This window comes from Silurus meridionalis, chromosome 1 (assembly GCF_014805685.1).
Source record: "Silurus meridionalis isolate SWU-2019-XX chromosome 1, ASM1480568v1, whole genome shotgun sequence".
NCBI lineage: Eukaryota > Metazoa > Chordata > Actinopteri > Siluriformes > Siluridae > Silurus > Silurus meridionalis.
In genome coordinates this window covers 31,616,869-31,631,208 of record NC_060884.1, presented here as the reverse complement: position 1 = coordinate 31,631,208, position 14,340 = coordinate 31,616,869, and the positions used below count along the sequence as shown (strand labels likewise).

At 39.3% G+C, this 14,340-nt stretch overlaps 1 protein-coding gene across 3 annotated transcripts; it reads left to right on the top strand.

Annotated features, from left to right (window-relative positions):
- The first annotated feature begins 5,154 nt into the window (after positions 1–5,154).
- On the top strand, positions 5,155–12,239 carry LOC124389388 (polymeric immunoglobulin receptor-like). Of its 3 annotated transcripts, XM_046854810.1 has the most exons (8): positions 5,228–5,294; positions 5,378–5,438; positions 5,546–5,698; positions 5,871–6,197; positions 8,597–8,938; positions 11,080–11,184; positions 11,344–11,375; positions 11,481–12,239. In XM_046854810.1, the coding sequence occupies exons 3-8, from the start codon at positions 5,593–5,595 to the stop codon at positions 11,742–11,744; spliced, it is 1,176 nt and encodes a 391-aa protein (XP_046710766.1). In that variant the 5' UTR covers positions 5,228–5,294; positions 5,378–5,438; positions 5,546–5,592; the 3' UTR covers positions 11,745–12,239. The 3 variants fall into 3 exon arrangements, with proteins under 3 accessions (XP_046710755.1, XP_046710744.1, XP_046710766.1); XM_046854799.1 differs by having other exon boundaries at positions 5,155–5,294; positions 5,378–5,698; positions 5,874–6,197; XM_046854788.1 differs by having other exon boundaries at positions 5,155–5,294; positions 5,378–5,698.
- Positions 12,240–14,340: the final 2,101 nt, after the last annotated feature.

Sequence of the window (14,340 nt, the reverse complement as noted above, 5' to 3'; positions counted from 1 at the left end):
GTTTTAAATTACATAAATCACCAGGAGACCAAACTTTAACCAGGTTGTTCAAGATTCTGGAAGGTGAGAAGATGCCTGAGGAATGGAGAAGGAGTGTGCTGGAGGGTACTGATCTTTAATAATTAGGGAGATGTGCAGACCTGCAGTAACTACAGGGGAATTAAGTTGATTAGTCACACCATGAAGTTATGGGAAAGAGTAGTGGAAGCCAGGCTGAGAGAAGAGGTGACCATCTGTGAGCAACAGTATAGTTTCATGCTGAGGAAGACCACCACAGATGCATTATTTGCTTTGAGAATGTTGATGGAGAAGTATAGAGAAGGTCAGAAGGAGCTGCATTGTGTGTTTGTGGATTTAGAGAAAGCGTATGACAGGGTGGAGAGAGGAGTTGTGGTATTGTATGAGGAAGTCAGGTGTGTCAGAGAAGTATGTGAGGGTGGTGCAGGACATGTATGAAGACAGTGTGACAGCAGTGGGGTGTGCAGTAGGAACGACAGACTGGTTTAAGGTGGAGGTTGGACTGCATCAAGGATCGGCTCGGAGCCCTTTTCTGTTTGCAGTGGTGATGGACAGGTTGACGGACGAGGTCAGACAGGAGTCTCCATGGACTGTGATGTTTGTGAATGATATTGTGATTTGAGGTAAGAGTAGTGAGCAGTCAGTAGGAGTAAGACAGAGTACATGTGTGTGAATGAGAGGGAGGGCAGTGGAGGGGCGCGGTTGCAGGGAGAAGAGGTGGAGAAGGTAGAGGAGTTCAGGTACCTGGGGTCAACAGTGCAAAGTAATAGAGAGTGTGTTAGAGAAGTGAAGAAAAAAGTGCAGGCAGGGTGGAGTGGGTGGAGAAGAGTGATAGCAGGAGTGATTTGTGATAGAAGAGTATCTGTGAGAGTAAAAGAGAAAGTTTATAGGACTGTGGTGAGAACTTAGATGTTGTATGGTTTAGAGACAGTGGGATTGAGTAAAAGACAGGAGGTGGAGCTGGAGGTAGCAGAGCTGAAGATGTTGAAGTTTTCACTTGGAGTGACGAGGAGTTTATTGGACGGACAGCGCATGTTGTACGTTTTGTGGACAAAGTGAGGGAGGTGAGATTGAGATGGTTTGGACATGTGCAGAGGAGGGACATGGGGTATATCAGTAGGAGAATGCTGAGAATGCAGCCACCAGGAAGGAGGAAAAAAGGAAGGCCAAGGAGGAGGTTTATGGATGTGGTGAGGGAAGACATGCAGGTAGTTGGTTTGAAAGAGGCAGATGTAGAGGACAGGTGGGTATGGAGACGGATGATCCGCTGTGGCGCCCCTTAATGGCGGCAGTTGAAAGAAGAAGAAGATGATCAGGACACCAAACATCCCTTTTGCTGTTTCCACATAGACGGTTTTAATTGCCAGATGTGTGCATCATGGCGGATTTTTGGTCTGGGGAAAAGGGATACAAGTCTCTAATCCATTACCACAGTAGATGGATTAATGCACTACTTAAGAATGCGAACTGCCAATAAAGAAGAAGAAGAATCATGGTGGATTTTGGTGCTGAGACTGCCCATCAGTAAAACAAATGTTTAGTGATTAAAAATAATTTTTTCATTTATCATTTTTATATCGCACAAAGAAGGGAACACCACTCCCGTGCATCTTTCACATATGGTAGGCCACTAAGATCAACAAATCATGTGCTGTTGGCTGTTCCATCGTATAAAATGAAGTCAGAAGGTGATTGTGCTTTTTCAGTAGTAGGTCCTAAACTGTGGAATGGTCTCCCCCTTTATATTATTGTCAGGCTTCATCCATAGGGGTTTTTAGGTGTCAGTTGAAGACGCATTTTCTTGTATGGCTTATTGTGAGATATTGGTACTTGGGACCCCTTACTTGTGTTTGTTCTATTTGTGTGAAATGTTTGGTGTGTATACTTTGATTCTCTTGAATGTTGTGAAGCATTTTGGGCAACAAAGTTGCATTTAAATGTGCTATATAAATAAACAGAAGTTGTAGTTGAATACAGTATAAACCTGATCTAATTCATTATTATTTACAGATGTTTCCTTTGAGAAGACCATCAGCGTGACGGCACATGTAGGAGAAGATGTGACATTCAGATGTACATACCCAGAATCCCAAAGGAATAACAATAAGTTTCTTTGCAAGAGGCCTAAAACTTCTGCTTGTCTTTATTCTGCAACCATTAAAGAAAGTAAAAAATATATACAGTTGTGTTCAAAATTATTCAACCCCCACTAAAATTGATTGTTTTGGTCGGTTTGACATTGATTATGATCATTCAGTCATCCTGCTTACAATTAAATCAAAGAGGCACGTGTAGGTCAGACAAATATAACATAACATTTATAATGAAATAACCACAAATGTCTTTTCTGAGCTCACATCATTATCAGTTTTATTCAACCCCCAAGTGACATTCAATCTTAGTACTTAGTACAACATCCTTTTACAGTTATAACAGCTTTTAAACGTGAAGCCTCACCATGTTTGTAACACACCAGTAAATGTCTAGAAGGAGCTGAGTATCACAGTCATTTTAAAGCTGCCTAATTGGTGCTTATTAGGCTTTATTGCTGCTCCCTGATATCCACAGGTGTTTTCAATACCTGATTGAAAACACTTCATTATACCTCTGTTCTTCAGAGTGGTAGTCTTTAAGGGGTTGAATAATTATGTCAATGAAGAATTCACAAAAGAAACATTTACTACTGTATTACAAAACTAATTGATGTCATTTTAGTTGCATATGGTTCTTTAAGAAGTCCTTGTAGGATTTCATTCTGAATACAATTACAAATGTACACTAAATTCCCTAAAATCATTTACAGCATTGGGGGTTGAATAATTTTGAACACAACTGTAAGTGTGGGGAAATTCTCCCTGTATGATGACAGAGAGAAACACGTCTTCACTGTGAGTCTCAAAGATGTCACTAAGCAGGACTCTGGTGAATACTGGTGTGGAGCTGAAGTGGCCTGGAAAAAGGATCATGGATGCAAAGTGTATTTCACACACGTCAACCTGACTGTTACTGGTGAGTCTGTATGATTAACACTGACTTCTGGAACATCAAAAGTATCTGATATAATTCCAGTTTTTGGACATGCCTGATTCTATTGGGAAAGAGTTTTCATTATTGTCTAATGTAATACTTCAAGCTTAGCTATGTAGTTATATGTATGAGATAAATCATATTATAAATGTTTTTATAAGCCGAAGCTGAAAATGTTGCTTCTTTTACACATTTGCATGCATATTATTCAATCAAAAGTAATAAAATAATCATTTTTTAGTTTTCAAAATGAAACTAAATGGCTCTTTGTTTTTAATCAACACAGCCATTAGTGTTGCACAAGCCAGTGCCCTCTTAGTGCCGGTCCCAAGCCCGGATAAATGTAAAAAAAATGTGCCAATAAATGTAATAAAACATGTGCCAAATCAAATATGCAGATCACGAATAAGAAATTCATACCGGCTCGGTCAAAGCCCGGGTTACCAACGACCGCCACAGGTATCGTTATTCCACAGGGTACCAGAGGAAATTGGGCAACCAATCAGATTAAGTCTACCAAATTCTAAACCTCAACACCAAACAACATAATCCAGTCAGTGCCTAAACCCTCACTCACAATTATTTTGACCAAAAATTATGAAAACAAATTCAGACCAACAGCCACACAACTTTTCTTGTAGCACAGCAGTAAACATGTAAACAATCCTGTAGTAAGCAGTAAACAGTTTTCTTCTAGTCATTAATTCTTACATTTAAAAAATATAACATTTTTAAATTTAATTTCTCATGTTCTGAAACCCTACACACTTACCCTGAAGCTTGTGGTCAGAAAAGTGTATAAAATGATCGTTTGCACTACGAGTGGTTGCCAAAGAGTGAATATTTGTTCTTATGAGTGGATTTTGACAGTCAGGAGTCGAACAGTTCACACTTTCTGCTAATGTTTAATGTTATTCATAACATCCATGCATTTACATTTCCTACATTTGGCAGATGCGACTTAACCAGAGCGACTTACATTTATCTCATTCATACAACTGATCAACTATGGGGTTAAGGGCCATGCTCAGGGGCCAAAGAGTGGCAGCGTGGTGTGGTTGTGATTTGAACTCGCAACCTTCAGATGCAAAGTCCAATGCTTTACCCACTAAGCTCCCACCTCCGAACAGGCATAGAGGTCAGTCAACAGTTTTAGCCCAGTAGCCACCATCATCATACAACAGTGAGCATTTATTATTATTACTTCATTTATTTTGAGTAATTATTTTTCTATAATCATTTTCCATATTAATGCTGAAATGATGCCTAATATATTTAGAAGGTTGGGATGAGTACGCTTAGCCACACACTGATTATTTATATTTGCATGATTATTATTTGCTCTTCTCTGTAAATGCATTGCATAGTGTCAGGATCGTGGATCTGGAAGATATCACATCCACTCGTCCCTGTTCCTCCTCATCTTGATTAGCAACTGTGTATGTAGCTTCAGCCTTTATCTCAGGTTTGTCTTTTGCAGTTGTTGGGTCTTTGTTCATGTTTTAAGTAATTGTGTGGTTTATTTATATTGTTAGTGTTTTATGTTTTGCTAATAAAGAAAGTTCCTGCACTCATATCTGCCTTTCCTTGTGTTTCATGATATATAATGGACTTGGGTTGCCATGTGTTGCTTAACAAGCTATATTTTCAACATTTGGGTGAGTTTGAGTTTCCAGCCACAGAGGGTTTCAGCTAAACGACCACATGGGTTAAATATACACACATACTTCTCAAAGCGCAAACTCAAAACAGCTTTAAATACTTAATATAGGAAAATGTTAAATACATGAATATATACATTTGTATTTAAATAATGAGAATAAATATTATGATATGATTTGAACATACTTTTAAAACTTATTGCTAATTTATAATATTGTAAAGGTGCAACTGGCATCAAAGTGCCAGCTGACGCACACACACTACTGCTGTTCTGATCTACTTCCTGGATTGCCCTGTTGTTGAAGGTAGCCTGTATATTTCTACACATATACCACCTGCTGCACTCGACTCACGCACTTCACACTTCATATTGACGAGATGGATTCCCTCAAAGCCAGAAAGAGAAGTGGTCATTGCTTTAATGTTTGGTTAAGACGCACATGAAGACATGGCACGTTCAGAAGAGAGACAGTTATACAGAATAACGCAACAGGAGCTTTTATATCTTTCTGAAGTGGAGTTGGTGTGGAGGTCTGTGAAAATCATGAAGATTCTCCTCCTCATCTTCACCCTCTGTCTGATCTCAGGTAAAGAAATGCACTTCATTATCAGCAGCAGTGGTACATAAAGGAAGTTTTTTGATCAGATGGATATTTGGTGTTTTTGTTAGATGTCGGAGCGTCCGAGGAAGTAACAGGATATATAGGAGGAGGAGTCCTGATCAACTGCAAGTATGATACAGAATACATAAAAAATACAAAATCTTTCTGTAAGGTGGCATCATTGGTATGTTCTGACCAAATAAAGACAGAAGCTAAAAACATGTGGGTAACTTCAGGAAGATTCTCAGTGTTTGATGACACCAAATCAGCAGAGTTCTGGGTGATGATCAGAGAACTCACTGTAGAGGACACTGGGACGTACCGGTGTGGGGATTATCCGTCTGCATGGATGAAAATGTACACACAAGTGGAACTGAAGATAAAGAAAGGTCAGTCTCCAAACTCTACCTTTTATTTATATTCTTGACTATTCATCATCAGTAACATTCACCACAAGGAATTTACAAACTGTAGAAAGTGATTCAATTGTTATAGAACACTTATTTATATATATATTTATTTACTTCTTTGAATTCTGAGTGGTCACTTGTTTTACATTAGCAGGAAGTTCTAAATCTAGAGAAGTGACTGCATATGCAGGGACGAGAAGCAACATCAAGTGCAGATACGAGGATCAATACAAAAACAAACCCAAATCTTTCTGGAAGATCAGAACAGATCAGTGGAGTATTAAACACATAAAGACTGAACCACACAGTGAATGGTCACATGATGGCAGATTCTCAATCCATGACAACAGAAGTGCAGGATTCTTCAGTGTGTTTATCAGAGAGCTGATTATAGAGGACACTGGGACGTACGCATGTGCTGTTGCTGCGTCTGATCGAATAGAGATCTACACTGTAGTGCAGCTGAACGTCACAGAAGGTGAGTAGGCTTGAGTTATGTCTGATCAGTGTATATATATTAGATGTGTAACGGTACTCAAAATTCACAGTTCGGTACGTCCCTCGGTTTTTAAGTCATGGTTCGGTTCAATTTCAGTACAATTGGGGGGTGGGATGCAAAACACAAAATTGCTTGTCGTTTTTATTAATGCAGTTTGTTGTTATTAATTTTTGTGATCAACATTTAAACATTTTTAAAACAAATCAAAATTAAATGTGTGCTTGTTTAAATAGTTTATAAAATTGTTATATAATTTTATAAATGATCTAAAATTTATATTTTATAAAAATAAAATAAATCAAATGGATGCAATACACTTTTTTTTATTATATTGAAAATAAATCTTATTTCTGGTATGAAGTGCGTAGCCACAGTGACACTGCGCTAACTCAACTTTTATTTTGTATTTTTTTTTTTTATATATATATTTTATACCCCTGGCATTGTTGTGTCAGTTAAAAAACAATCTAATGTGCCCAAAGTGCAAGGAGGAGACTAAACAGACTTGTGGTCTGACAATATGTTTCCTCAGATATATATATATATATATATATATATATATATATATATATATATATATATATATATATATATATATATATCTCTCATTCGATTAAAATATTTCAATCAAGATTAATAGCAACTTAATTGTGGTATTGTATTAGGAAGTCAGGTGTGTCAGAGAAGTATGTGAGGGTGGTGCAGGACATGTATGAGGACAGTGTGACAGCAGTGAAGTGTGCAGTAAGAATGACAGACTGGTTCAGGGTAAAGGTTGGACTGCATCAAGGATCGGCTCTGAGCCCTTTCCTGTTTGTAGTGGTGATGGACAGGTTGACTGACGAGGTCAGACAGGAGTCTCCCTGGACTATGATGTTTGCAGATGATATTGTGATTTGTGGTGAGAGTAGTGAGCAGGTTGAGAAGAGCCTGGAGAGGTGGAGGTACGTGCTGGAGAGAAGAGGAATGAAAGTCAGTAGGAGTAAGACAGAATACATTTGTGTGAATGAGAGGAAGGGCAGTGGAGTGGTGCAGTTACAGGGAGAAGAGGTGGAGAAGGTGGAGGAGTTCAGGTACCTGGGGTCAACAGTGCACAGTAATGGAGAGTGTGTTAGAGAAGTGAAGAAAAGTGTGCAGGCAGGGTGGAGTGGGTGGAGAAGAGTGACAGGAGTGATTTGTGATAGAAGAGTATCTGTGAGAGTAAAAGAGAAAGTTTATAGGACTGTGGTGAGACCTGAGATGTTGTATGGATTAGAGACAGTGGCATTGAGTAAAAGACAGGAGGTGGAACTGGGGGTAGCAGAGCTGAAGATGTTGAGGTTTTCACTTGGAGTAACGAGATGTTTATTAGAGGGACAGCGCATGTTGTACCTTTAGTGGACAAGGTTTGGGAGGTGTGATTGAGATGGTTTGGACATGTGCAGAGGAGGGACATGAGGTATATCAGTATGAGAATGATGAGGATGGAGCCCCAGGAAGGAGGAAAAGAGGAAGACCAACTAGGAGGTTTATGGATGTGGTGAGGGAAGACATGCAGGTAGTTGGTTTGAAAGAGGCAGATGTAGAGGACAGGTGGGTATGGAGATGGATGACACGCTGTGGCGACCCCTAATGGCGGCAGTTGAAAGAACAAGATGATCAGGACACCAAACATACCTTTTGCTGTTTCCACATGGACGGTTTTAATTGCCAGATGTGTGCATCATGGCGGATTTTTGGTCTGGGGAATAGGGATACAAGTCTCTAATCCATTACCACAGTAGATGGCATTAATGCACTACTTAAGAATGCGAACTGCCAATAAAGAAGAAGAAGAATCATGGTGGATTTTGGTGCTGAGACTGCCCATCAGTAAAACAAATGTTTGGTGATTAAAAATAATTTTCGATGGAGTTTATGATTTTTATATCACACAAAGAAGGGAACACCACTCCCGTGCTGTCCTCTCTCTCCATTGGTTGCCAGACAAGTATAGGATTGAGTTTAACATTTTGTTATTGTTTATTAAAGCAATAAACAATTTGTCTCTAAATTATATCTGCACATTGGGTAGGCCACTTAGAACAACAAATCATTTCCTGTTGGCTGTTCCTTAGTATAAAATGAAGTCAGAAGGTGATTGTGCTTCATCCATAGGGGTTTTTAGGTGTCAGTTGAAGACGCATTTTCTTGTATGGCTTATTGTGAGATATTGGTACTTGGGACCCCTTACTTGTGTTTGTTTTATTTGTGTAAAATGTTTGGTGTGTATACTTTAATTCTCTTGAATGTTGTGAAGCATTTTGGGCAACAAAGTTGCATTTAAATGTGCTATATAAATAAACAGAAGTTGTAGTTGAATACAGTATAAACCTGATCTAATTCATTATTATTTACAGATGTTTCCTTTGAGAAGACCCTCAGCGTGACGGCACATGTAGGAGAAGATGTGACAATCAGATGTACATACCCAGAATCCCACAGGAATGATGATAAGTTTCTTTGCAAGAGGCCTAAAACTTCTGCTTGTCTTTATACTGCAACCATTAAAGAAAGTAAAAAATATAGAAGTGTGGGGAAATTCTCCCTGTATGATGACAGAGAGAAACACGTCTTCACTGTGAGTCTCAAAGATGTCACTAAGCAGGACTCTGGTGAATACTGGTGTGGAGCTGAAGTGGCCTGGAAAAAGGATCATGGATACAAAGTGTATTTCACACACGTCAACCTGACTGTTACTGGTGAGTCTGTATGATTAACACTGACTTTCTAAAACATCAAAAGTATTTGATATAATTCCAGTTTTTGGACATGCCTGATTCTATTGGGAAAGAGTTTTCATTATTGTCTAATGTAATACTTCAAGCTTAGCTATGTAGTTATATGTATGAGATAAATCATATTATAAATGTTTTTATAGCCAAAGCTGAAAATGTTGCTTCTTTTACACATTTGCATGCATATTATTCAATCAAAAGTAATAAAATAATCATTTTTTAGTTTTCAAAATGAAACTAAATGGCTCTTTGTTTTTAATCAACACAGCCATTAGTGTTGCACAAGCCAGTGCCCTCTTAGTGCCGGTCCCAAGCCCGGATAAATGTAAAAAAAATGTGCCAATAAATGTAATAAAACATGTGCCAAATCAAATATGCAGATCACGAATAAGAAATTTAACCTGGATCGGTCAAAGCCCGGGTTACCAACGACCGCCACAGGTATCGTTATCCCACAGGGTACCAGAGGAAATTGGGCTACTGTTGGCCGAAAGAGGAGAAGGAGAGGAGGAAGACGTCTACAGAGACTGCAGGGAAAGGAGAAGTGTAGGAGAGTGGAGGTTTGGGTGGGAACTATAAATGTTGGTACTATGACTGGTAAAGGGAGAGAGGGAGCTGATATGATGGAGAGGAGAAAGGTAGATATGTTGTGTGTTCAGGAGACTAAGTGGAGAGGAAGTAAGGCCAGGAACATTGGAGGTGTTTAAACTGTTCTATCATGGTGTGGATGGAAAGAGAAATGGTGTAGGGGGGATTCTGAAGGAAGAGTACAGTAAGAGTGTAGTAGAGGTGAAGAGAGTTTCTGATAGGGTGATGAACGTGAAGGTGGAAGTTGAAGGGATGATGAATGTCATCAGTGCTTATGCTCCACAAGTGGGCTGTGAGATGGAGGAGAAGGAAAGATTCTGGAGTGAATTAGATGAAGTGGTGGATGGTGTACCTAGGAAAGAACGATTGGTGATTGGGGCAGACTTTAATGGGCATGTAGGTGAAGGGAACAGAGGTGATGAGGAGGTGATGGTAGGTATGGTTTTAAGGAGAGGAATGTGGAAGGGCAGATGGTGGTAGATTTTGCTAAAATGATGGAAATTGCAGTGGTGAACACTTATTTTAAGAAGAAGGAGGATCATAGGGTTCACCTTAACTGTTCAATTCTGTAAAGCTGTTTTGAGACAATGTCTGTTGTGAAAAGCGCTATGGAGATAAACTTGACTTGACGTATAAGAGTGGAGGAAGGTGCACACAGGTGGACTATGTTCTATGTAGGAGATGCAACCTGAAGGAGATTGGAGACTGTAAGGTATTAGCAGGGGACAGTGTAGCTAGACAGCATCGGATGTAGGATGGTTTTGAAGGTGATGAAGAAGAGGAGGAGAGTAAGGACTGAAAGAAGAATAAGATGGTGGAAACTGAAGGAGGAAGAGTATAGTGTGAGATTCAGGGAAGAGGTCAGACAGGTGATAAGTGATAAAGGTGATTTTTGCCCCTTGCCCTTTGTGTACAGAGATGTCTCCAGATTCGTTAAAACCTTTGATGGTATTATGTACTGTAAAGTTATAAAACTGTTTTCCAATTTTATGTTGAGGAACATTGTTCCACAATTTCTGGACACAGTCTTTCACGGATTGAAGTTCTGCCCATCGTTACGTCTAAGAGACTCTTGAAGAGACACTATTTATACCCAATCATCTTACTGACCTGTTGTCAATTAAAACTCTTTAATCCTCGCCTGGATGGCCGCATCCTTGATGAGTCCTTGAATGCAGGTGTTTGTGTTTACAAATTAGTTTTAAAAAGTTTAATGTTAATAACATTTACTTTTTCCAGACTTTTCCAGACTCCGTTTAAAATTTTTGAGACGTGCTCCAGCCATCACATTCATAATTCCATTATTTCAGTAAAATTGTACCTTTCCTCAGTTTAAACATTTCCTATGTTTTCTATGTTCTTTTGTGAATAAAATCTGTGTCTATGAGATTTGCAAATCATTGCATTCTATTTTATTTACGTTTTACACAGTTTTCCAACTTTTTTGGTATTAGGGTTGTAGTTAATGTTGAGTGTTTAAGTGCGATTGTTTGATTGATTGCACGTTTTATCTCCAGGATTTTTAGCTATCAGGTTGACAGTTTTATGTGTGGGTCTGCTGGTGCTCCTGATTGGAATCATATTCGTCATTGTGATTCTATACAAGAGGTGCAAAATTCAAGGTGCACACACACACACACACACACACACACACACACACACACACACACACACACACACACACACACACACACACACACACACACATTCTCCTGCTCCTAATGAACTATATTTATGAAAAAAAGTAGCACATTCTTTTTGTAATCCTCATCTCCCTGTAGACCGAGAGACCATGACACAAACTTCCAGCAAGGTGAGTACAAAGTGGCAATTAAACTCTTCACTCACTTGGTTTACTCTGTTAATGTTACAGAAGATAAATAATTTCTATTTCATTTATATTTTTTTTTCGTTTTAGAAAAATGAAGATTATGAGGATATGCATCGTCTCCAATCAGCACAAAACACCAATCCAACAGAGTCTGTCTACTACAGCCTGAACCCCAACACCAACCAATCAGATTCAGTCTATCAGAGCCTGAACCCCAACACCAACCAATCAGATTCAGTCTATCAGAGCCTGAACCCCAACACCAACCAATCAGATTCAGTCTATCAGAGCTTGAACCCCAACCAATCAGATTCAGTCTATCAGAGCCTGAACCCCAACCAATCAGATTAAGTGTATCAGAGCCTGAACCCCAACACCAACCAATCAGATTCACTCTACCAAATTCTGAACCTTAACACCAAACAACATAATCCAGTCAGTGCCTAAACCCTCACTCACAATTATTTTGACCAAAAATTATGAAAAACAATTCAGACCAACAGCCACACAACATTTATCATAGCACAGCAGTAAACATGTAAACAATCCTGTAGTAAGCAGTAAACAGTTTTTTTCTAGTCATTAATTCTTACAGTTAAAAAAGATAAAAATTTAAAATTTAATTTCTCATGTTCTGAAACCCTACACAGAGTGTATAAAATGATCGTTTGCACTACGAGTGGTTGCCAAAGAGTGAATATTGGTTCTTATGAGTGGATTTTGACAGTCAGGAGTCGAACAGTTCACACTTTCCGCTAATGTTTAATGTTATTCAAAAATCATATCAACCAAGTTACAAAAACAGCCTTCTTTCACCTTAGAAATATTTCTAAGCTAAGAAACATGTTGTCTATATCTGATGCAGAGAAGCTCGTCCATGCGTTCATGACCTCCAGAATAGACTATTGTAATGCATTACTAGGTGGATGTCCTGCATCATTATTAAACAAGCTTCAGTTAGTCCAGAATGCAGCAGCAAGAGTTCTTACAAGGTCAAGAAAATATGATCACATAACCCCGATCTTATCATCCCTGCACTGGCTTCCTGTTAAGTTTCGAATAGACCACAAACTACTGCTTCTTACTTATAAAGCACTAAATGGTTCGGCTCCCATGTATCTATCTAGTCTTTTAACACGCTACAATCCGCCACGCTCCCTGAGATCTCAAAACTCCGGACTTCTAGTAGTTCCTAGAATAGCAAAGTCCACTAAAGGTGGTAGAGCATTTTCACATTTAGCTCCTAAACTCTGGAATAGTCTTCCTGACAGTGTTCGGGGCTCAGACACACTCTCCCAGTTTAAGTGCAGATTAAAAACATATCTTTTTAGCAAAGCCTACACATAACACACATCACATCATAACCTTGTGCTCCAGAACATCTGATCACATGCACATTATCAACTTGTGCTGTTAATATCATGAACAGCAGCTACGCTAATTCCTCTCCACTGCTTCTCTTTCTCTCCCCATCCCGAGGCTTCCTGAGGTTTGGCCAGCTCCAGTCACCTCCCACCTCGTGATGATTACGGACCTTTGAAGAAGTAGATGCCGAACTCGCAAACATCCCGAACCATCTAGAGACGTACCAGTGCCAATTGGATCCCACTACATGTGTGGAGTTTTGACATTGGACCTCCTGGAGTGTTTAAATGCTCTGGCATGGAGAAGCTGATGCTGGATCTGTAATGATCACAAATGTTGAGCTCATAAAACTAGGAGCTACTAACCATATAGACTGTATAAGACTGCAGAAAGAACATCACTTATAACCTTATACTCCAGTGCTCATGTTAGTTCTCACTCTCCAGTGTTCTGTATTGTTGAAAGATTTATGATCAAACTCTTGATGTCACCCAAATGAGGATGGGTTCCACTTTTGAGTCTGGTTCCTCTCAAGGTTTCTTCCTCATAACATCTAAGGGAGTTTTTCCTTGCCACAGTCGCCACGGCTGCTCATCAGGGATAAATACACACCATTCACCTTCACTGTTGATTTCTGTAAAGCTGCTTTGAGACAATGTCTGTTGTGAAAAGCGCTATAGAAATAAAATTGACTTGACTTGACTTGATTCATAACATCCATGCATTTACATTTCCTACATTTGGCAGATGCGACTTAACCAGAGCGACTTACATTTATCTCAATCATACAACTGATCAACTATGTGGCTTTGCTCAGGGGCCAAAGAGTGGCAGCGTGGTGTGGTTGCGATTTGAACTCGCAACCTTCAGATGCAAAGTCCAATGCTTTAACCACTAAGCTCCCACCACAGACATAGAAGTCAGTTAACAGTTTTAGCCCAGTAGCCACCATCATCATACAACAGTGAGCATTTATTATTTTTACTTCATTTATTTTGAGTACCGTAATTTCCGGGCTATTAAATGCACCCAAATATAAGCCGCACCCACTGAATTTCACAAAGATGTGTCTACACTGAAACGAATGAACTTTACACAGGCTTTAATGAAAGACAGTGTCTGTTACACGGCTTGTATCTAAACAGTAGCCTACCAAGAAAGTCATTGTTCACTGTCTTCCTCCTTCCTTTCACAACTATTTCTCTCGAGAGTTTATCTTTTGGCATCGTTGTGCGTTCAAAAATCATGGAAGCTTTTCTTCCGATGCCATGCAGCTCAGAACACAGGTGAAGTTCTTCTTTCCTGTTGCCAGTCCAAGTAAGAGGCAGGTCAAACGTCAGAGGAACTTCATCCATATTTATGATGTGGTGCGGCCCGATTCAGTGGGAGTGCGATTTAATTGGTTTACCTTAACCCGTTCGGCAATATCATTGGTCTAATGTTATGAGGCTCAGTTTTTTGGCGGCATGGGCCAAGTAGCTGCTTATAGTCCAGAAAATACGGTAATTATTTTTCTATAATCATTTTCCATATTAATGCTGTAATGATGCCTAATATATTTAGAAGGTTGGGATGAGTACGC